Source organism: Pituophis catenifer, unplaced genomic scaffold (genome assembly GCF_029215685.1).
Source record: "Pituophis catenifer annectens isolate HBS135680 unplaced genomic scaffold, rPitCat1.0.hap2 SCAF_4, whole genome shotgun sequence".
Classification (NCBI taxonomy): domain Eukaryota; kingdom Metazoa; phylum Chordata; class Lepidosauria; order Squamata; family Colubridae; genus Pituophis; species Pituophis catenifer.
Genome location: NW_027256884.1, coordinates 119221922 through 119245079, shown reverse-complemented (window position 1 = coordinate 119245079; position 23158 = coordinate 119221922). Strand labels below are relative to the sequence as shown.

Sequence of the window (23158 nt, the reverse complement as noted above, 5' to 3'; positions counted from 1 at the left end):
CTTTCTTTCTTTCTTTCTTTCTTTCTTTCTTTCTTTCTCTTTCTTTCTTTCTTTCTTTCTTTCTTTCCTTCCTTCCTTCCTTTCTTTCTTTCTAGGTTACATTAAAACCATCTTGCAAGATAACAACATCCCTGAAACACCCCCCCCCCCTCGCTTTTACAGTCCATGAAACTAGAGAGGGTCCCTTTTGAGATGCTTTGCACAGCCTCATTCCTGCTGCAGGCTCAACTACCTTTTATCTGACTGTCGGTTAGTCTACAGCTCTTCTTTCTGTTTCCCAAGGTTATTCACAAATATCATTATATCCAGAGACTCCAGGATGTGCTATGAAGGGTGGAGATTGCAGGGGATCTCAGAGGGCAGTCTCCAAGGGAGGGGGGCCGGAGGGTGTCAAACTGGCTCGCTTGCTCGAGGGTCAGACCAGTCCCACACGTGTAGCGATCCATCGCTTGCAGCCGAGAGTAATGTCTGGGGCTTCCAAGGGTGCCAAGTGTGGGTGGTGACCATCGGACTGCCCCCATCCTTGCCTGGGGTGCTGAAGATGTGTCCTTTGTGAATGAACACCGGCTTGGCTTCCTGCCCTGAGGAGTCCCAGTCCTGTGTGTTGTAGACCTGAACGGTCGCGTCAAAACCTTGAAGAAATGAGAAATGCAAGTAAATAGCAACAGCACTTAGACTTACCATATTTTTAAGAGTATAAGACGCTCCGAATTATAAGACGCACCTTATTTTGGGGGAAGGAAAATAAGAAGAAAAAAAAAATTCTGCTTGAGAGGCTGCATTTGCAGCCACCAAAAGCTCCGTTTGAGAGGGGGCGGAGCAGAAGGGTGGGGGCCGGTGGGTGGGCGGCAGGGGTGAAATCCAGGAGGTTCTGGAGAACCGGTAGCAGAAATTTTGAGCAATTTGGAGAACCAGTAGCAGAAATTTTGGGTAATTTGGAGAACAGGCAAATACCACCTCTGGCTGGCCCCACAGTGGGGTGGGAATGGAGGTTTTGCAATATCCTTCCCCCAGGAGTGGGGAGGGAATGGGGATTTTGCAGTATCCTTCCCCTGCCAGGCCCACCAAGCCACGCCCACCAAACCATATCACGTCCACCAAACCACGCCCACAGAAAAAAAAATGGATTTCACCACTGGTGGGCGGGGCTACATTTTATGTATAAGACACACCCAAATTTTCACCCCCTTTTTTGGGGGGAAAGTGCGTCTTATACTCCGAAAAATAAGGTACATACCACATCACAGTGCTTTACAGCCCTCTCTAAGAGGTGTACAGAGTCAGCCTATTGCCCCCCAGCAAGCTGGGTCAAATGCTTTATTGGAAGGGTGCAGGAGAGACAGAGAAGTGGGTTGAAGCTGGGGGTGGCACATAAGTGAAAAATAGTGTGGAAAAAATGGGTTCTTTATTAAACCCAAAGTCCCAACCCAGGTTATGGAAAAAAAGCAAGAGAAGGCAGCATTTGATCTATTGGTTAAGGCAGAGGTGTTAAAATGGCGGCCTGTGGGCCGGATGCATCATACATAGGTCATACCCACCCCAGCTACGCGAAGGAAAAATCGTCGTGAAACATCATGTGATGGCAACATGATGCCGCGAGTTTGACCCCCGTGGTTTAAGGTGCTGGCTTAGAAACCAGGAGACAGTGACTTCTAGTTCTGCATTAGGCATGAAAGCCAGGTGGACTTTGGACCAATTACCAGGAGGCTGGGAATTATAGTCCCACTTTAGGCATGAAAGCCAGTTGGGTGATCTTGGACCAGTCCCTCTCTCCCAGTCCAACCCACCTCATAGAGTTGTTCTTATGGGGACAACAGGGGAAGGAAGTTGTGACCCACAGGTGACATGACCCAGCTGAGCCCCTCTGCAAATTGTGCCTGATTTTCATATAGGTTGCTCCTTGGGGTGGCCTTTTACCCTTTGCATACCAACCACCCTTGCAGCTCAGTCGTCCACGCATGCGCAAAGCCTTCTGCAAATGCGCAGAAGCTTAAAATGTCGTAAAAAAGCGACATCATGACGTCCACGTGTGTGGGCGGAGCCTCCCGCAGCCGCCGCTACCAGTTCACCTGAACCGGATAGAACCGGCTGAATTTCACCCTGATGCAACTCCATAAGGATTATGGCAGCAATCGGCATTGCAAAGATTAAGAACCATCACGGCTTACCTGACACCGCCAGGCTGTCGGCTAGTACAGGAGCCAAGCTGATGGACAGGAACTCTGTCCCACAGAGATTAGGGATGGGAACGCAGCATTGGGCCACTTTCAGGGGGCTGGAAGGGTGTCTGATGTCCGTCAACACAACGAGGCCACCCGAGGAGAGACGGGCAATCAGTGGCGTCTCTTTAGAGCCGACTCCTGCACACCAGCTCAGCCCCTCTGCCTGGGCCCAAGGGGTCCGAGCCTCCTCGAGAGTTCCCAGAATCCCCTGCTGTTGCCGGAAATCCACAAGGAATAGCTGCCCTTTGGTACCACACGCCACAGCGGTGGCTTCATCCAAGAAGTCCAGACTGGCAATTTTATCAGGGCTGGCAGAGGCTGGAGGAGGAAAGAAGAAAGAATTGAGTTGGGTTGTGAGAGAGAATTCTTCCACGAGAAACTGGAGTTCACATGATGCCTTCCCAAAAAAGGTAACTTTGAGCCAATCATGAGGAGACGATGGGTTCTAGTCTCTCTTTAGGCATGAAAGCCAGCTGGGTGACTTTGGGGCAATCACCAGGAGGCTGTGAATTCAAGTTCCACATTAGGTGAGAAAACTGGCTGGATGTCTTTGGGGCAATCACCAGGAGACTCTGAGTTCTAGTCAGCGTTTCTCATTATATTACTACTGGTTTGCCCCGCTTTGTGCGTGTGCGTGCCCAGTTCGTGCGCCTGCCTTCCGCATAAGTGGTATGCTTGCATGCGCACCTTCCGCGCATGCCCGACCTCAAAAACGTGCCTAAGTAGGATGGCATAATGCCAGGGCGGGTAGGCCCAATTCTGCTACCAGTTCGGGCAAATGGTCCAAACTGGCTGAATACCCCCTCTGGTTCTAGTCCTGCCTTAGGCAGAAAAGTCGGATGGATGATTTGGCCTAGTCACTCTCTCTCAGCCCAATCCACCCCAAAGGATTGTTGTGAGGAAAATAGGAGAAAGAAAGTTAGTTCTCATGAGTTAAGTATAAAGTAATAAAGGTGGGATAAGAATCAAATAAATAAACAAATCTATAAATCACACATTTATAAATCCCCTTCCTGTTTCTTTGACTTTAATTTGAGATCAAAAAGCATTTATATCTCGGAGGACCTCTCATGGACTATGAATGCTGACATGCTTGTGAAGAAGGCACAGAAGAGGCTGTACTTCCTGAGAATGCTCAGGAAGATAAATCTATCTCAGCATCTACTTCTGTCCTACTATCGCAGCACCATTGAGAGTGTCCTGACGTACGGCATTCTTGCATGGTATGGGAGCAGCTCTGTAGCGGACAGAAAAGCTCTACAGAGATTCATTAAAACTGCCCAGAATATCATCAGACTTCAGCTACCAGCCCTGGGCGACATCTTCGAATCTCACTGTTTGAGGAAGTTGCATAACATTCTCAGAGACTCTTCCCATCCTGCTTACAATCTTTTTGGACTGTTGCCTTCTGGCAGAAGATACAGAACAATTAAAACTCGGACCACACGTTTTCTGAATAGTTTTTATCCCAGAGCTATAATTGCACTCAACAATGAACTAAAGGGCCACCATCAGTGAGCTGTTGGATAGTATTACTTGGTCTGTTGTGTGGATGTTTGGGTGGTTTAGGGGTGGGGAATTTGTGGTGGGTGGGGGTGTGTTTGGGGATTGTTATGTGTGTTGGACCTGGTCTTTGGGTGTTAAGTGAATTTTGTTGTATGGGTATACTGTGTATATACATACAATGACAGCTATTATTATTATTATTATTATTATTATTATTATTATTATTATTATTATTATTATTATTATTATTATTAAAATGAGGAGCAGAAATAGGAAAAAAAAACCAGTATCTCTCTCTATTTCTAACCCTTTGGGAAGCTCTCTTCCTATGCAAGGATTTTGAAGAGGGTTTCCAAACAAACTGCCTACCAGCCACCCAAGGACTTTTCTCCGATTCAATTTCCGTCTTTTGGAGATTGCAGATTCTTTGCCCGTGGAGGACGCAGGCCGGTTTGGCACAGCTGGTTGCAATTTTGGACCAGGAAGTATCTTCTGTCTTTGTGGGAGAGATGACACTCAGCAGCTTAATCACATCTAGAGTGGGGGAGAGGAAGAAATAAAGATTTCCACAAGACTTCATTTCCGTTATAAGTAGTCCTCGACTTACGAACACAATTGGGATCTGAACTTCCTTTGTTCAGTAAAGTAGTTGTTCAGTAAGACACGCTCAATTTTATCATAATTTTTGCAATGGTTGTTAAACGAATCACTGCAATTGTTAAGCAAATCACGTGATCATTAAGCAAATCCATTGACTTTATTTGTCGAAAGCTGTCTGGCAAAGTCATAAAATGGCAATCACGTTACCCTGGGATACCATAAACTGTTATAAATACACACCAGCTGCCAAGCATCCAAATTTGGATCACGTGACTTTGGGGATGCTGCAATGGTCATAACTGCAAGGAGTGGTTGTAGATCACTTTTTTCAGTGCCACTGAAACTTTGAATAGTCGCTAAACAAACAATTGTAAGTTAAAAACTGCCTGTAGTTTCCAAAGCGTAGCTTTTCTCCAAATTCTCTCCTTTTAGAAATTGTAGCTCAGCCTTTTTCTCCTGGGTATTCTACTGGGTGCCTGGCTGAAAGCATCAAGAAAAGTGCCAACCTCTGGCACTACATATAAGGAAAACCTGTACAAAATGTTTTATAGGTGGCACTTACCACCGGTCAGATTAGCCAAAATGTTTAAAAACATGTCCACTAAATGTTGGAAATGTAATCAAACTCCGGGTACATATTATCACATGTGGTGGACATGTCCAAAACCAAAAATTTTTGGAAGAAAATACATACGTGGTTAGAAAAATTGTTAAGGCAGCATACAGATTATAAACCAGAATTATTTTTCTTAGGCATATTACCAGAGAAATATGATAAAGGGAATGTATATTTAATTTTACATATTTTGACAGCAGCAAGGATTGTATTTGTGCAATACTGGAAAAACGAGGAAATACCCACAGAAGAAATAATTTAAAAAATACTAGACTGTGAAGAAATGAATAGACTAACACTGAAGATAAAACAAAAGGCACTGAATATTTTCGAACTTGGGACTTGTTTTACCAATGGTTAGATAATAGAGGAAGAAACTAGGAGTTATGTAAACAAACTGACTCAGACAGTACGCTGTTCATTAAGCACATATTGTATACAAAGAGAAAATATATAAATAAAATTTATTTTAAAAAAGAAGAAGAGAAAAGTGCCAGCTTCTGAGCACTGGTGAGCTGCACCTTTGTCTCTAAGTCAAGAATTATAAGAGGAAGGTAAGAGGAAAAGCAATTTCTGTTTTGTGTGCGTGTGTCTTCAAAGGATGGCAAAGATGTCAGAAATGTACGAACATCATCAAACCTCTGTATCATCAAAACAGAACGGGAGGTTGTCCCTTCCAACTCTGTTAATCTGTAAAATTTCTTTCAGGAAGGGTTTTTTTTTTTTTTGAAAGGTAGCTTTCATTCAATTTCACCAACCCAGATATTCCTTCAAAATTCACAGAATTAGCATTGTTTGTGCCAGTGTGTCTCATAGTTAACTGGGGAATTCTGGGACTTGAAGTCCACTCATTTTCGAGTTTCTAACACTGGTTTATGCTAACAATTGTGAGGAATTTACTTTATGGAAAAGGACTCGGAGTGTCTTCTTTAGAAGAGCAACTAATTAAATTTTGGGAGCAAGAAAACTTTTTCGTCCTTGTCCCTGCAAACTGTGAGTGGGGTCTGGCCATCCCAAAGTTGAAACCCAGTTGGGAAGTGGAGTAGTTTCTTGGACGCACACCTGTTTCATCTGCTTCGATTCGCCAAATTTGCAGCATGCTGTCCGGTGGCCCACTGGTTACCAACAAGCTGAAAGCACAAATCAAGAAGAAACAGAGCAGTGAAAATAATTCCTTCTCCATAACACAAAAGACCCACTTTAAGATGGGTGGACTTCAACTCCCAAAATTCTGGAAGTTGGAAGTCTACCCATCTTAAAAGTTTGTGAGGTTGAGAAACGCTGCTATAAACAAGGCTAAACCGAATTGGCGGGTCAGGATGTTGATGAGAACACAATAAAACACACCAGCCTACTAAGATCCAACGTAGGTTTTCCTTGGTTCCACATCTCTCAAAGCCATCCAAGCTTTAACAATCCTCAGATCTTGTGGCAATGAATTCCAAAGGCAATGACGCGGCAGAGAGTCACTAGGGCCAATATTATTCAGAAACATGTGAACGTGGCAATGATTTCAGATTAACCTGAGCTTTGAGTTCAGAAAACAGTGGGAAAGCAACTTATCTGTTTTATAATGACTCACTTCCATCCCATGAAACATGAGAATTTGGTGACCTTCTGAAGAGGCCCCAGAAAGATTTGACATGGTGTCTATTGAATTCACAGAGGGCCATGGAGATTCATGCTAGGTATCCTTGAACCAGGATGAGTATGAGGGAAAACAGATAAGACACACAGAAAGAATTTGCGGTAACTGAGGTAACCTTGGAGTCCTTATTTCTCTGTACGCTTTATCAAAACTTCTATGGCAATGTTTCTTTTTATGAAGACTACAACTCTTGCTTCAGATTAGTAACAGCAGAAGGCTGGGGAAGCACAGATAGTCCTCATCTTACAACCACAACTGAAACCAAAATTTCTGTTGCTAAATGAAAACATTTGTTAAGTGAATTTCCCCCCCCCCATTTTGCAACCTTTCTTGCCACAGTTGTTAAGTGAATCACTGCTGTTGTTCAGTTAGTAACGCAGGTTGTTAAGTGAATCTGGCTTCCTCACTGCCTTTGCTTTTCAGAAGGTAGCAAAAGGTGCTCAACCATGACCCTAGGACACTGCAACCGTCATAAATACGAGTCAATTGCCAAGCATCTGAATTTTAATCACGTGATCATGAGGAGGCTGCAACAGTTGTATGTGTGAAAAACAATCCTAAATCACCTTTTTTATTGCCGTTGTAACCTCGGCAGTGGTGAAATGTAAAATTTGTTACTACCGGTTCTGTGGGTGTAGCTTGGTGGTGGTGGGGTAATATGACTGAGTAGGCGTGGCCAAGTCAGAGGTTGGCTGAAGAGGTTGTAAAAAAATGCTTTTAAAAACCTCTGACAATCCCAGCTGACTTGCCTGATCGGCAGAGGCTTTCTTTTTACTTTTAAAAGCATTTTTTCGGCCGAAGAGATTGTAGAAAAAATGCTTTTAAAAATAAAATAAAAAACCTCTGATGATTGCGTGGCTCAGCTGGGCATGGGGGTGGGGAGGGATTTTTACTACCTGTTCTCTGAACCACCCGCCGCCATCGCTACCGGATTGGGCGATCCGGTCTGAACCGGGAGCATTTCACCCCTGAACCTCGGTCACTAAATGAACTGTTATTTACCTGTAACTTTAGGCTTGCTGATTATAAATGTTCATGCTTACATCATCTATTACCTACCCTGTTTCCCTGAAAATAAGAACTCCCCAGATAATAAGCCCAATCAGGCTTTTGAGCGCATGCACTAAAATAAGCCCTCCCCTGAAAATAAGCCCTCCCCAAAAATATTTAAATGCCTGCGCAGCCGGTCCCCGCCATTTCCTCTGATTGCTTGCCCTGCAAACAACACAAGGTGAGGAGGCGAGGCCGGGGGGCAGGGAGACGGGGAAATGCCCCCCACACACATCACGCCCTTACCTAATGGCCATTCCCGCAACCCTAACCACCACGCCCCTTCTGTCACGCTAATGGCCGCCGCAAAAGCCATTAGTGAAGAAGAGGGAGGCGATGGCAGTGACGGGACATCCGGTCACTGCAGTGTGGCCGCAGTGACGGCATGGTGCAGAGTCCTGGGAAGCATGGCTGGAAGCGTGTGCACGGCCTCAGGGGTGAACAGCTGATGACCAGCCGCAGCCATGAGGTGATAAAAGCTTATTTCGGGGGTCAAAAGAAAATAAGATCCTGTCTTATTTTCAGGGAAATACGGTATGTATATGTGTGAGTGTTTCATTTTCTCCTCCTTTTCTGAAATATATCAATATGAGTGCATTCTTTTGTCTGTAGGAGTTCCTACAGTGCACAGTGTTAAATAAATACTATAGAGAGCCTTGATTGTTGGTTTTTCGGGTCTCTGTTTGATTGTACATTAGTATCCTAATGCAGGGGTGGACAAATGTGGCCCTTTTACAACCTGTGGACTTCAACTCCCAGAATTCCTGAGATAGCTGTCTCAGGAATTCTGGGAGTTGAAGTCCACAGGTTGTAAAAGGGCCACATTTGCCCACCCCTGTCCTAATGAGACCTGCAGTGGTGCAGTGGTTAGAATGCAGTACTGCAGGCTACTTCTGCTAACTGCCGGCTGCCTGCAATTTGGCAGTTCGAATCTCACCAGGCTCCAGGTTGACTCAGCCTTTCGTCCTTCCGTAGTGGATAAAATGAGGACCCAGATTGTTGGGGGCAATAGGCTGATTCTGTAAACCGCTTAGAAAGGGCTGTAAAAGCACTGTGAAGCGGTATATGTGGCTAAATTAACCGCTTGATCAAAGAAAATAAAAACACAAATACTTTTGTTTCTACTTGGAAACCGCTTCTGGATTTTGTGCTTGAGGTGGGAAAAAATGAAACTTTGATTTTGGGTTTTACTGATTAGATGTGTTGTTACAGAAATTGCTAGTTTATAAAGGTAAAGATAAAGGTTCCCCTCGCACATATGTGCTAGTCGTTCCTGACTCTAGGGGGCGGTGCTCATCTCTGTTTCAAAGCCGAAGAGCCAGCGCTGTCCGAAGACGTCTCCGTGGTCATGTGGCCGGCATGACTAAACACCAAAGGCGCACAGAACACTGTTACCTTCCCATCAAAGGTGGTCCCTATTTTTCTACTTGCATTTTTTACGTGCTTTCGAACTGCTAGGTAGGAAGAAGCTGGGACAAGTAACAGGAGCTCACCCAGTTACGTAGCACTAGGGATTGGAACCGCTGAACTGCCAACCTTTCTATCTACAAGCTCAGAGTCTTAGCCGCTGAGCCACCCTTGACTAGTTTATACTACTATGTAAAAGTAAGAAGTTGATGTTCAACGCAGGGGTAAAATCCAGGAGGTTCTGACATGTTCTGGAGAACCGGTAGTGGAAATTTTGAGTAGTTCGGAGAACCGGCAAATACCACCTCTGGCTGGCCCCAGAGTGGGGTGGGAATGGGGATTTTGCAATATTCTTCCCCCAGGAGTGGGGTGGGAATAGAGATTTTGCAGTATCCTTCCCCTGCCATGCCCACCAAGCCACACCACGCCCACCAAGCCATGCCCACAGAACCGGTAGTAAAAACAATTTTGATTTCACCACTGGTTCAACGTCACTTATTCTCCTGCACCAAAGGGAGTCAGAAGTCAATGCCTTTTCTTTCTTTTTCCCTTCTTTACACTTTTCTCTTCCCTTTTCACTCTCCTATGTTTCCTATTATTTGCTTCTGTATTTTATATTATGAACTAATAAAAAGCACTGATTAAAAAAATTATAAAGACAAGAACACCACATCTCTGGCCCAGATTAGTGCTCCAGTCGGCTGTCAATGGGCCAGTAATGTTTCCTTTAAATATAGTTTTTGCTTCTCCTTTTAGGCCTTCCTAACTCAACTTATGTCCTCAACAAGGCTTTTAACCTCCTACCTGGTTCCCGGGACATGTTTGAGTCTGTAGATGGGCCGATCACAGATTCCACCCCTTTCAACCTTGAAATCTCTCTCCGGACATAAGCCCTGCAAAAACAAAAACAAAAATCCAAGGATCCACTCGTCATATTGAAAGAAAATAAAACAGACCAGAACAGCAAAATAACATTGGCCACAACTATTTTAAAACAAAAAAATAAAGGGAAAAGGTAACATCTGCACTGCCTGTTCCCTGCTGATCTTACTGGCTAGTGCCCAGCTCCCTGGTAGCATTCAGCTGATTGTGGAAAAGAGAAGCAGAGACAACCTTGGATCACTGGGACGGTTGAGTACAGGCAATCCTTGACTTATGACCACAACTGAGAGCAGAACTGCTGTTGCTAAGCAAGGTTGTCCCAAAGGTGCTTTTCCAAAAGGCAACAGGATTTGCATGGCTTTTTTCCTGAAAACGTTTCGCTTCTCAGAAAAGACGCTTCTTTGGTTCTAACTGAATGGTGGGGGAATGGATGGATTTAAACCAGTGTAAAATCCATTTTTTTTTACTACCGGTTCTGTGGGCGTGGCTTGGTGGGTGTGGCAGGGGAAGGATACTGCAAAATCTCCATTCCCACCCCACTCCAGGGGAAGGATATTGCAAAATCCCCATTCCCTCCCCACTCCTGGGGGTAGGATATTGCAAAATCTCCGTTCTCACTCCACTCCAGGGGGGAGGATACTGCAAAATCTCCATTTCTCCCCACTCCTGGGGGAAGGATACTGCAAAATCTCCATTCCCACCCCACTCCAGGGGGTAGGATACCGCAAAATCTCCATTCCCACCCCACTCCAGGGGAAGGATATTGCAAAATCCCCATTCCCTCCCCACTCCAGGGGGGAGGATATTGCAAAATCTCCATTCCCCCCCCACTTTGGGGCCAGCCAGAGGTGGTATTTGCTGGTTCTCCGAAGTGCTCAAAATTTCCATTACCGGTTCTCCAGAACCTGCTGGACTTCATCCCTGATTTATTTATTTATTTATTTATTTATTTATTATTCAAATTTCTATACCGCCCTTCTCCTTTCGGACTCAGGGCGGTGAACAGCCAAAAGAAAACATTTATACATAAAGTACAATTAAAAATAAATTTAAAATAATTAAATTTGGCCCATAGTTTAAAATTTGTCAATTTAAAATCCATATCAAAATTTAAAATCAACCATAATTTATACTCTTTGTATTCAAGCAAGCGGGTTGACAAGCGAGTCACGTTTGATTTTACGTTTCTTGCCATGGTCAAGTGAAGCACTGCATTGTTAAGTGACTCACCTGCGGGTTAAGTGGATCTGGCTTCCCCCACGGACATTGCTTGTCAGAGACCAGTTGGGAAGGTTGCAAACAGAAATCATATGGACAGTTATGCAACTGTCATAAATACCACACTGTCAAGTGCCCAAATTTTGATCACATGACCATGAGGACTATTATATCTACCCTGGGCTATACACTGGACCAATAACCATTCAGCATGAAGGGAGTTGTAATCCTCAGATTTGGAGAGGGTCAGGGCAGGCAAGAGGCTCTGGGATGCAGCTAAGCTTGTGGTGGTGCTTCTGTCTTCTTATACTTCCTATATACAGGTAGTCCTCGATTTACAACAATTCCTTTAGTGACCGTTCAAACTTACAATGGCACCGAAAAAGGTGACTTACAACCATTTTGCACACTTAACACCTTTGTAGCATTCCCCATGATCATGGGATCAAAATTCAAATGCTTGGCAACCGGTTCATACTTACGTCCGTCGCTGTGTCCTAAGGTCACGTGATCCCCGTTGCAACCTTTTGACAAGCAAAATCAAGGGGGAAGCGAGACTCACTTAACAACCTTGTTACTTAACTGCAGTGATTCACTTAACCACCGTGGCAAGAAACATCATAAAAAGGGGCAAAACTCACTTAATAACTATCCTGACAACCACAGAAATTTGGGGCTCCATTGCGGTCGTAAGCCGAGGACCGCCTTGTAATGCAAATCCAGATATTGGGTTCTCTATCCTGGGTGAATTTATCCAATCTCCCTCAAAAGCCATCTAAGGGAACAGCTTAGTTAACAGCAGTCCCTACATCTAGTGGAGGTGAGTTCCACAGGACACTTTTGCCCCGGAGAGCCACCATCTTGCAAACAACCTTGCCACTGTGATCTCTACTTTACCTTATTCTGTTTTGCGAGCAGCCTCGGAGGCAGCAGCAGCTGCAGAATTTCGTTCCTGCTCCCATTCTCGTATCCAGCGACAAAAATGCCTGGAGAGAAACATCACAATCAATCTCAGTGTTGCAAACAGGCAAACAGCCATATTATAGGTCAGTGATAGCTAACCTTTTTGCCGTTGCGTGCCAAAAGCGGGGGGGGGAGTGCGGGGGGTTGAGTGTGCGCGTGCCCACACCCATAATTCAATGTACCCGCCCCCGTGCATGCACACACGACCCCCCCCGCTCCCACCACTTTTGGCCCATGGTGGCACAGTGGGCCTTGTAGGCCTGTTTTCTGCCCTCCCCAGGCTCCAGAGGCTTTCTAGGAGCCTGGGGAGGGCCAAAACAGCCTCCCCCACCCCAGAGGCCAGAAACAGCCCGTTTCCCGATTTCCGGTGGGCCCGAAAGGCCCAAAAATCAGCTGGCTGGCGTACGCATGCACACTGGAGCTAAGCTAGGGCAACATTCGCGTGCTGACAGATATGGCTCCGCGTGCCACCTGTGGCACGCGTGCCATAGGTTCGCCATCACGGCTATAGGTAATCCTCAATTTACAAACATTCATTTAGCAACCATTCGAAGTCACAACAGCACTGAAAAAGTCCTCACATTCCCAGCCAGTCAGCTATGCAAGTGGGCGAAGCCAAATTCATTTAACAACTGCATAACTCAATGAACAATACAGGGATTACATTTAACAGCCAGGGCAAAAAAAAAAGTTCATAAAATTGGGTGCAACTCACTTAACAATACCTTGTTAGCAACAATCATTCTGGATCCAATTTTGGGTTATACGTTGAGGACTACCTGTATTTACTGAGAACCCACATTTTTTTCTAAGCCCTCTCCCTACCTAACCCATTGGAGCAATTATTTTCAACTTAGACTTCCCAAAGGTGCATTTTTTTCAAGAGGCCATTGGACGTTCTGGTTTTTCTTTGAAGACGTTTTGCTTCTCATCCAAGAAGCTTCTTCAGTTCTGACTGGATGGTGGGGAGCTGAGGAAGCTTCTTGGATGAGAAGCGAAACGTCTTAAAAAAAAAAAACCAGAAAGTCCAGTTGGCCTCTTGAAAAAAATGCACCTTTGGGACAACTATGGCCTGGATCAGGGGTGGGCAAATGTGGCTCTTTTACAACCTGTGGACTTCAACTCCCAGAATTCCTGAGTCAGCTTGGCTGACTCAGGAATTGTCTGTCTCAGGAATTCTGGGAGTTGAAGTCCACAGGTTGTAAAAGAGCCACATTTGCCCACCCCTGGCCTGGATGACTGAGAATCTTCATCGACATTCAACTCAGCCTTCCCACAAATTTGGTTTCCTCATCTGCTCTACCAGAGAGGCTGATGGTTGTCCTAGAGGAAATCACGATCCTTCTCCATGGCATGGAAATGTGGAGCCCAGGGGAAAAAAAACCCTCCTCAGGAGACCCTCCCCACCGCAGCTGCCCCCAACTCATCCAAGTCAAACTTTGAAAGGCAATGAACGGTCACTCACGTTGGTCTCCTGTCCATTCGATGACTCTGGTGGGCCCGGGGAGTTCAAAGAGATGCAGGTCGTTGTATCTAAGCAAGATGAATGGGGAGAGGGAGGGCACATTCAAGAAGGGGAAAGGAATAGGTCAATGGTCTGCCCCACTCTAGTGTCCCAATGAAGGCAGCAATGCTCCATCTTAAGGCCAAAATAGGGGGAGTGTCGCCTGAATCTGCAAACCTTGGGGTTGTCTGAAGAGCGCAATAATAAGCAAGGCCATCAGGGGATGAAGCACCCAAGAGCCATGGTTGGGAGATAATTATATGTAGTCCTTGGCTTACAAGGTGTTGGTTATTACCTTTAAAGCCCTACATGGGTCAGGGCCAGGGTATCTTCGAGACCGCCTTCTGCTGCATAGCTCCCAGCGACTGGTAAGATCCCACAGAGTTGGTCTCCTCCAGGTCCTGTCAGCTAAACAATGCCGGCTGGTGGGCCCGCGGGGGAGGGCCTTCTCTGTGGCAGCCCCAGCTCTCTGGAACCAGTTACCTCTTGAGGGCCGGACCATCCCCTCCCTATTGGCCTTCCGAAAAGCGGTGAAGACCTGGCTCTTCCGGCAAGCCTGGGGCCGTTGATCTCGCTCTTGTGATCTGGCGAGATCCAGCCATGAATGGCGTGAATGAGTTTTTAATGTTTTTAATTTTTAAATGTTTTTTATAATAATTTTTTAAAATGTATTGGGAGCCGCCCTGAGTCTTCGGAGAGGGGCGGCATATAAATTGAATTAATTAAATTAAATTAAATTAATTACAACTCTTTAAAATGAGAATGGCACTAACAAAGGCACTTATGACCAGTCCTCAAATTTACAGCCATAACAGCATCCCTGTTAACAGATTAACAGAGTTGGAAGGGACCTTGTAAGTCATCTAGTCCAACCCCCTGCCAAGCAGGAGACCCTATACCCGTGATGGCGGACCTATGGCACGGTGGACACACGAGCATTGCTCTAGCTCAGCTTCAGCGTGCATGCGCGTGCCGGCCACGTGATTTTCGAGCCTTCCGGGCCCATAGGAAGTTGGAAAACAGGATGTTTCCAGCCTCTGGAGGGCCTCCGGGAGGGGTGGGGAAGGCCGTTATCGCCCTCCCCAGGCCATCGCGGGCTAAAAGCGGGGGTAGCGCAGGGGGGCAGGGCGCACTGAATTATGGCTGTGGGCAGACGGGCATGTGGCCCCCCCGTACTGCCCCCGCTTTTGGCACGTGACGGCAAAAAGATTAGCCATCACTGCCCTATACCATTTCTGACAGATGGCAGTCCAGTCTCTTCTTGAAAGATTCCAGTGATGAAGCTCTCACAATTTCTGAAGGCAATTTCTGTTCCATTGGTTGATGGCTCTCAAGGTCAGAAAATTTCTCATTTCCAGGTTGAATCTCTCCTTGACCAGTTTCCATCCATTATTCCTTGTCTGATCTTCGGGTGCTTTGGAAAATAGCTTGACCCCCTCCTCTCTGTGGCAGCCCCTCAAATATTGGAAGATTGCTATCATGTCTCTGCTGGTCCTTCTCTTCACTGGACTAGCCATGCCCAGTGCCTGCAACCGTTCACCGTATGTTTTAGCCTCCAGTCCCCTAATCATCCTGGTTGCTCTTCTCTGCACTTTGTCTAGAGTGTTAACATCTTTTTTATAGTGAGGTGACCAAAACTGTATAAAGAGCCTGTAGTACAGCGGACTAAAGCACTGTTATTAACAACTGCTGCTTGCAATTACTGCAAGTTCAAATCTCACCAGGCTCAAGGTTGACTCAGCCTTCCATCCTTTCAAAGGTAGGTGAAATGACTATCATATCGTATGACTATCATCAAGGACTTCAACCTTCTGAATCCCTTGTCTGTTCCAACCCTATAACTTCAGACCAACTTTTATTTTCTCAAGCTTCTCCAAAACAGCATTTATATCAAGCTTTACATGCGACAGGCCTGCTAAATGCAGGCTGGACTCCTCAAAGGACTCTTGAACTGTTGGACACCCTTTCAACCTCACCAGACCTGGTAAGCGACAATTTTTTGCTTCAACCCATAGATTCCCAGACTGACCTTTTAAACACCCATTTTATTAAAAATCCTCCCTCCCCACCTATTGGCTTTGTTGCTTCCAATATGGCTTCCACCTTCCCCGAAAGCATGGCTTCAAAAATGGCCCACAAAATGGCCGCCCCCCACACTCCACCACGCGCTCCACAAAATGGCCGACAATTTATATGACCACACTTTAAACAAAATGACGTCTACCACTTCAGACCACAAGGTCTCAACCACCCCCTTACCCCCATACATCCTACTACCCACCCCACAACTGGAGATATTCAGACTGATTCCCTACCTTCTTCATCCAGAGCACCGAGTTCGAATCCTCCCAATTTTTTTTTTAAATTTTCAGAACTTTTCTATTGACCTCCCCATCTATACCGCTGCAGCTGCAGCAGCTGCATATATTTCTACTGATACCAATATTGTTTCCAATGTAAAAAGATCCTTTTCAGTCTTTGCAGCCGCCGCCTCACTCCCCCCTTATCGCCAAAGATGCCGCCGCTGCCGCCTCCAACACTACAGATGCCCCGTCCAAACAACAAATTCACACGATTTTTGCAGCTTTTGCATCAAAAGCCAACCTACCTTCTACAGCAGCCGACGCCGTTGCAGCAGCTCTTCCAAATCAAACTACAACCATCACCTCCATTATTCCTCCTATCGTTGAATCATCTGCAACATCTTCTCTCACACCAAACGACTCCAATCAGCAATCTGACGTTCAATTACCTATCTCTGCTGACAGTAACTCATTTCAGCCTTCTATTACTGTAAACTCTAATGATTTAAATATTGAAACTAATCATTCTTTGTCTTTATCTACTAATGTAAATTTATCTTTAGAAATTGAAACTGTTTTCAACAACATGGCCCATTACCTTTATCACCAAAGTTCAAAAAATTACAAACTCAATCTACTCAATCTACTCACTGCAAAGAGGAAACATTGGGCCTGCGTGGCTTTGGCCTGGTCTACCCTAACAAGCCAGCAGTTTGGGGAGTGGTATCAAGCTGGCCACACCCACCCAGTCAGCTACGCCCAGTGAGTGGCATCAAGCTGGCCATGCCCACTCAGTTGGCCACACCCACCCAGCCACCCATGCCTGCACGCCCCCCCACCCCAAGGTAAACCATACTCCTAATGCGTCCCTCAATGAAACTGAGTTTGACACCCTGATCTAATTCTTCTTCCTCTTCCAATTTTCCCCACCACAACAACTCTATGAGGTGGATAGGGCTGAAAGAAAGAGAGAAAGGGAATGCATCAAAGCAGTTTAGCATATTCACCCCCACCCCCACCCCCAGGACTGAGGAGAGGGTGTGATTGTGTCTCTCCATTTCTCAAACAACCCAGCATCCTGAAAACAACTCGGAAGCAGACAGAACCCCTGGATGACATCTCAGCAACCCAAAAAAGTCTCCGTCTCCAGATAGAAGAACTGAGGGGGACTTTAGCCTGCTTGGACTCTGAGAACAAGATGTTCCTCAAAGACAAGGAATGCATCAAAGAGCAGCAGAAATCTCTCCGGAACACAATGGATTACCTTAAGTCCACCATAGAACACTTGCAGATAACTGTGGAGGACATCAGAGAAAGGTTGGAGCAGGCCAACACGGTGATCCAAGATTTAGCACTGCAGAACAAGTCTTTGGTGAAAGCCAACGAAGACCTCAACCAGGAAATGCACGCCGTCACCAGCCAGGTGGCCCTCTTCAGAGACGACAAGCCTGCCCAAGAGGATAACCTCAAGGAGATGCGGAACCTTCCGTCGGAGGTTCAAAAGTACCTGCGTAACCTGGAGGATAAACTGGCTAAGATGGAGCACAGCTACCACGTGGAGAGGATCCATTCCAGCCAACTGAAGGAGAAAGTCACAAATCTTCAGGCAGTCAGAGAAAACAGGAGGAAGCGCATCAAAGACCTGCAGAACCAACAGGACCTCTGTGTGCAGCAGGCCTCCTTGGTGAGGCTGGACCAGGAAAACCAGTTGCCAACGGGCACCCTGATGCACGAACAAGTGGAGACCAGGCTGATGGGGGACAAGTCAAAGGAAAGGAAGGTTCTGCATTGGTTATGGGCGGCAGCCAAAATTCTGATGATGTTCTTGTTTGGCTGCTCTCTATTCCTTGGCCTTGTCTTGGCGTACACACACTTTTTAAATCCGCTGTTCATCTCTGACACACTTTTGGTGCTCCTGAGTGACCAGAGCATTGACAGACTTGTCCACCATTTCTCCCCTTATCTCGACTGGAGAAATGATGCCCTTTTACCGTTTTGACAAGCAAAAGGAATCCTGCGTTGTATATTTGAAGAACCCTCATATTGAACCCTTATATATGTATATATATGTGTGTGTGTGCATGTGTATGTATCTATTTATAGTTGTATATAAAAAAAAAAAAACCTTGATAGTACAGTGGTCTACGCACCCTGTTATTAACACAGCTGCCTGCAATTTACTGCTGGTTCGAATCTCTCCAAGGCTCAAGGTTGACTCAGCCTTCCATCCTTTCTAAGGTAGGTGAAATGAGGACCCAGTTTGTGGGGGCAATAAGCTGACTTTGTATAAATATACAAAAGTATGAAGGCTATTGCTTAACGCATTGTAAGCCGCCCTGAGTCTCCGAAGGGCGGCATATAAATCAAATAAAAAATAAATAAAAAATAAATGACTCTGCTTTTTTCTATTGTTTCATTTCCTTCTATTAGCTTTTGATTAGTTAAAGGAAGTCAAAAATAAAAAAAATAATAATGAATCCTGCATGTTTTCCTTGTGCAACTTTCTTAGCAGGGCAGAAAATATGCTCAAGAGCAAGTCCTGGCGAGCAAACCTGGTTCTCATAGGATCCGGTTAGAACAAAAGCTCTTCTTCCTTTTTGTCCAGTTGAATGAAGGCACGACGTGCTGCTAGCCCTTGCTCGTTCTCTTCTAGTATGCTCTGTTGCATGCTGAAGACTTTGGTTGATCGTGAAGGATGTGCCTTATTTGTTTTGTGTCCTGCTTTTTTAATCTGCCGGCAACTCCATATCTGTCAGACCTGCCCCAGCTTAAACTCTTAAATGGAAATAATCCTTGGCTCCATTTGTTGAGAAGGGTATATAGTTTTATTAGAAGTCAAGCCAGTGGTGAAATCCGGCTGGGTCTATCTGGCTCGCGCGAACCAGTAGCGTCAGCGGTGGGAGGCTCTCCCCACCCGCCAGGACGTCATTACGTCCTGTTTTTGACCCTCTGCACATGCGCAGAAGAGGTGCACGCACGTGCTTCCGTACGCTCCCATTCCTGAACCAGTAGCGAAGGTAAGTGGATTTTGCTGCTGAGTCAAACGTATCGCAGTAATGCAAAGCCAGATCTGAGAATCGCACGTCAAAATCCCTAAATTCAACTTTTCCCCACATTAGCTACATCCCATTACTTATCCCTAGGCAACAAATGAGGTTCAGGCAAGATGTTTTCCTAATGGAGGGTCCAGGCACAGTTTGGTATGCAACTGGTATGCCAATTGACCTTGAAGCAGCATCTGGAGAAGATACAGCACTTACTTTCGTTTCCCCCCAAGCTTTCTCTGCTACATTTCTCCATTCCCCAGAGTTCGTGGCAGTCTGTCACTGAATCATAGCGAAGCACACACAATCATAAAGTGGCAGCTGACAACATCATTTATAGTTGAAATGGAATTTTGCGAGATACCAGTTTTAATGGGGACTAGATATTTAGAGAAATTTAGCAGGTCTGGTTCAATCTCTGTACTGATCTGACCTGGAAATCCTTGCCAATATCCACCCTGGCAATCAGAAATATCTGCAGGGCATGGTTAAAAAAAAAATCAAGATGGCAGTGTAATCAAAGCTCCATCTATTTCAAGGTTCAATTCACGTTTGATGCTCTCATCCACAATAATCTGAGTCACCTTTCCGTTTTGGACATTTGACTGTACAAATGGCTGTAGGGTTTTTTTTTTTTTTTTTTTTACATATTCTGGATAATGTGTTTTAAGGGTAGATATTCATAAGACTTCCAGCCCTGCGTACAGGATGTCAGGTTTTTAAATAGTTTATAGAGTTTTCCATCCTTTAATCAGCTGTTATCCAATAACTCACATGGTTAAGTAACATAGCTTTATTCATTTTCTGAACTGATGGAATTGTTGAGCCTTACCGTCAAATTTTATGGTTTCTTTTGGAGATATTTATTAATTAATCAGCTTGTCCATTTAAACAGCCAAATTTGCAAGCAATGCAATAGTTGTTATACTTGTTGTTATACAACTGGTGCAGAGACAGGATTTGATTGAATGAATAGGATTATCATTATCATCATGGTTATACACAGCTATTGCCTTTTTGCCTTGCTTGTTTAGCATTATAATTGTTCCAAGGCAAAAAATTAAGTATTACTAAGCTTAAATGTTTAGAAGAGTAAATCAATACATATTACCGAATAGAATAAATCACTTTTCACTACCTGACTCCGTTGTTACATCCTCTAAACCCTCACAGCTTAACCTTAAACTGTCTACCATGGACCTCATCCCATTCCTAAGAGTTCCATAAAGGGGGCGTGCATAAGCGCACCAGTGTGCCTATCGTCCCTGTCCTACTGTCCCCATTTATTTGTACTCATTTCCTGTGTTCATGTCCATGTTTATACCTATATCTGTTATCTTGTAGGATGATCTGTTATCAGGAGGATGAAAATGGTCATCTGATGTTGGAAGATAACATACATTGCATATATTTTATGCAATATATATCCTTACTGTCAAATTTTATGGTTTCTTTTGGAGATATTTATTTATTAATTAAGCAGCTTGTCCATTTAAACAGCCAAATTTGCAAGCAATGCAATAGTTGTTATACTTGTTGTTATACTTTTACTTTATTTTACTTTATTTTGGATTTATATACCGCCCTACTCCCGAAGGACTCAGGGCAGTGAACAGCCAAAGGATAAAACACACATAATACAAAATTTAAAAAACAATGTAAAGGCACATTAAATAATTTGGCCCATACAAATTAAAACAGCCCTATTGTTTTAAAACAAATTTAAAATTAACAATTAAAAGGAAGTTAGGCCAGGCCAGCCTGCTGAAATAAAAAGGTCTTGAGGGCACGGCGGAAAGTGCATAAATCCGGGATCCTCCGTATCTCCGGGGGAAGCTCGTTCCAAATGGCAGTGCCCCCACAGAGAAGGCTCTCCCCCTGGGGGCCGCCAGTCGACACTGTTTGACTGACGGCACCCTGAGGAGCCCCTCTTTATGGGACCGTACTGGCCAGTGAGAGGCTACTGGTGGCAGAAGGCGGTCTCGTAATACAACTGGTGCATAGACAGGATTTGATTGAATGAATAGGATTATCATTATCATCATGGTTATACACAGCTATTGCCTTTTTGCCTTGCTTGTTTAGCATTATAATTGTTCCAAGGCAAAAATTAAGTATTACTAAGCTTAAACGTTTAGAAAAGTAAATCAATACATATTACCGAATAGAATAAATCACTTTTCACTACCTGACTCGGTTGTTACATCCTCTAACCCAGTGGTCCCCAACCTTTTTATCGCCGCGGACCAATCAGCCTTTGATAATTTTACCGTGGCCCGCTGAGCGCGCGCAGGGATGGGGGCTTTGGGCCACACGTGCGTACCTGCGCGGGGCTCTCTTCCCTGGAGCCTTTGCGCATGGCCCAGGAGCTTTTGCACACGGCCCAGGAGCTTTTGCGCACGGCCCAGGAGCTTTTGCGCACGGCCCAGGAGCCTTTGCGCTGCAGCGTTCATGTCCTCCGGCCGCTGCGCGGCCCGGTGCCAGGTACTCCACGGCCCGGCACCGGTCCGCGGACCAGGGGTTGGGGACCACTGCTCTAACCCTCACAGCTTCAACCTTAAACTGTCTACCGTGGACACCATTCCTAAGAGGACCGTAAAGGGGGCGTGCATAAGCGCACCAGCGTGCCTACCATTTTTTTGGGGATTTTTTTGATTTGATTTATATGCCGCCCTTCTCCGGAGACTCAGGGCGGCTTACAATGCGTTAAGCAATAGCCTTCATACTTTTGTATATTTTATACAAAGTCAGCTTATTGCCCCCACAATCTGGGTCCTCATTTTACCTACCTTAGAAAGGATGGAAGGCTGAGTCAACCTTGAGCCTGCTGAGATTTGAACTTGCAGTAATTGCAGGCAGCTGATGTTAAGAACAGCACTGTTAATAACAGTGCTTTAGTCTCCTGCACCCTGTCCTACTGTCCCCATTTATTTGTACTCATTTCAGTCGTGAAATCCATATTTTTTTACTACTGGTTCTGTAGGGGTGGCTTGGTGGGCGTGGCAGGGGAAGGATACTGCAAAATCCTCATTCCCACCCCACTCCTGGGGAAGGATACTGCAAAATCTCCATTCCTACCCCACTCCTGGGGAAAGATACTGCAAAGTCTCCATTCCCACCCCACTCCTGGGGAAGGATACTGCAAAATCTCCATTCCCACCCCACTCCTGGGAAAGGATACTGCAAAGTCTCCATTCCCACCCCACTCCTGGGGAAGGATACGGCAAAATCTCCATTCCCACTCCACTCCAGGGGAAGGATACTGCAAAATCTCCACTCCCACCCTACTCTGGAGCCAGCCAGAGGTGGTATTTGCCGATTTTCCGAACTGTTCAAAATTTCCGCTACCGGATCTCCAGAACCTATCAGAACCTGCTGGATTTTATCCCTGACTCATTTCCTATGCTCATGTCCATGTTTATACTTATACCTGTTATCTTGTACATGTTTGACAAATACATAAATTCTAAATCCAACAATACTGCAACGATTAATGCAATGGTAAAGCCAGCAACAGACATCCCCCCCACTCCCACCCTCACCCCACCAGCCTGTTCTTTCTCAGGATTGCCCATGGAACGGCTCCTCAAGGGATCCAAGATTGCTTGAGTTTGGAAAAGAAAACCCCGCTTGGCTAAAATGAGGGATTGAAGTCGGTGGGGAGGAGGAGAGGCGGGAGGGGCAGGCTTCACCGTCCCCCAAGAGCCCCTCCCTCCTCAGGCAAAGATGCAAAGGGTTGCAAAAGCCTCTCCAGCGCAGAGTCTACGAGGTGCAACTCCCATCGCGCTGGAGCAGGTGGGGGAGCGCAATCGGCTGGGGAGGACGGAAGTTGCATTCTCCCATCCGGGGCCAAGGAAGGGCGACTCACAGTCTCAGGGAGTCCATCAACCATGCTTCCTCTTCTTCTTCCTCCTCTTCCTCCATCGCCGCCGCGGAAGCAGCTGCGGCCATGTGAGCCTTTGGAGAAACGAGTGACGTCATCTCTTCCGGGGAATTCCGGGGCGGGGACTCAAGCTCCGCCCCCCTCTCTCCAACCCCCCCTCCCTCGCTGGTCCTTGCAGGCGTGGCCAGGCGGGGTCTGCAGAGAGCCCGTCCCGGCCATGCAGGGGTCGCTTGCGCGTTGGGCTGTGGACGATGGGGGTTTGCGATCCGGTCCTGGGCCAACATTAACCGAGACTGTCAAAAAGTGACTTCT

The 23158-nt window shown here is 45.8% G+C and overlaps 2 protein-coding genes across 2 annotated transcripts; one reads left to right on the top strand and one right to left on the bottom strand.

Moving 5' to 3' along the window:
• Window positions 1-139: 139 nt before the first annotated feature.
• Window positions 140-22944, bottom strand: WDR73 (WD repeat domain 73). The gene is made up of 8 exons (XM_070944001.1): window positions 22832-22944; window positions 13578-13645; window positions 12047-12135; window positions 9854-9942; window positions 6007-6074; window positions 4098-4262; window positions 2169-2540; window positions 140-632 (listed from the first exon to the last, which is right to left on the bottom strand). Exons 1-8 carry the CDS (start codon window positions 22942-22944, stop codon window positions 391-393), a joined length of 1206 nt encoding a protein of 401 aa, XP_070800102.1. The 3' UTR covers window positions 140-390.
• LOC139316411 (transmembrane and coiled-coil domain-containing protein 5B-like) lies at window positions 16132-17918 on the top strand. The gene is made up of 2 exons (XM_070943123.1): window positions 16132-16301; window positions 16994-17918. The coding sequence occupies exons 1-2, from the start codon at window positions 16132-16134 to the stop codon at window positions 17916-17918; spliced, it is 1095 nt and encodes a 364-aa protein (XP_070799224.1).
• Window positions 22945-23158: the final 214 nt, after the last annotated feature.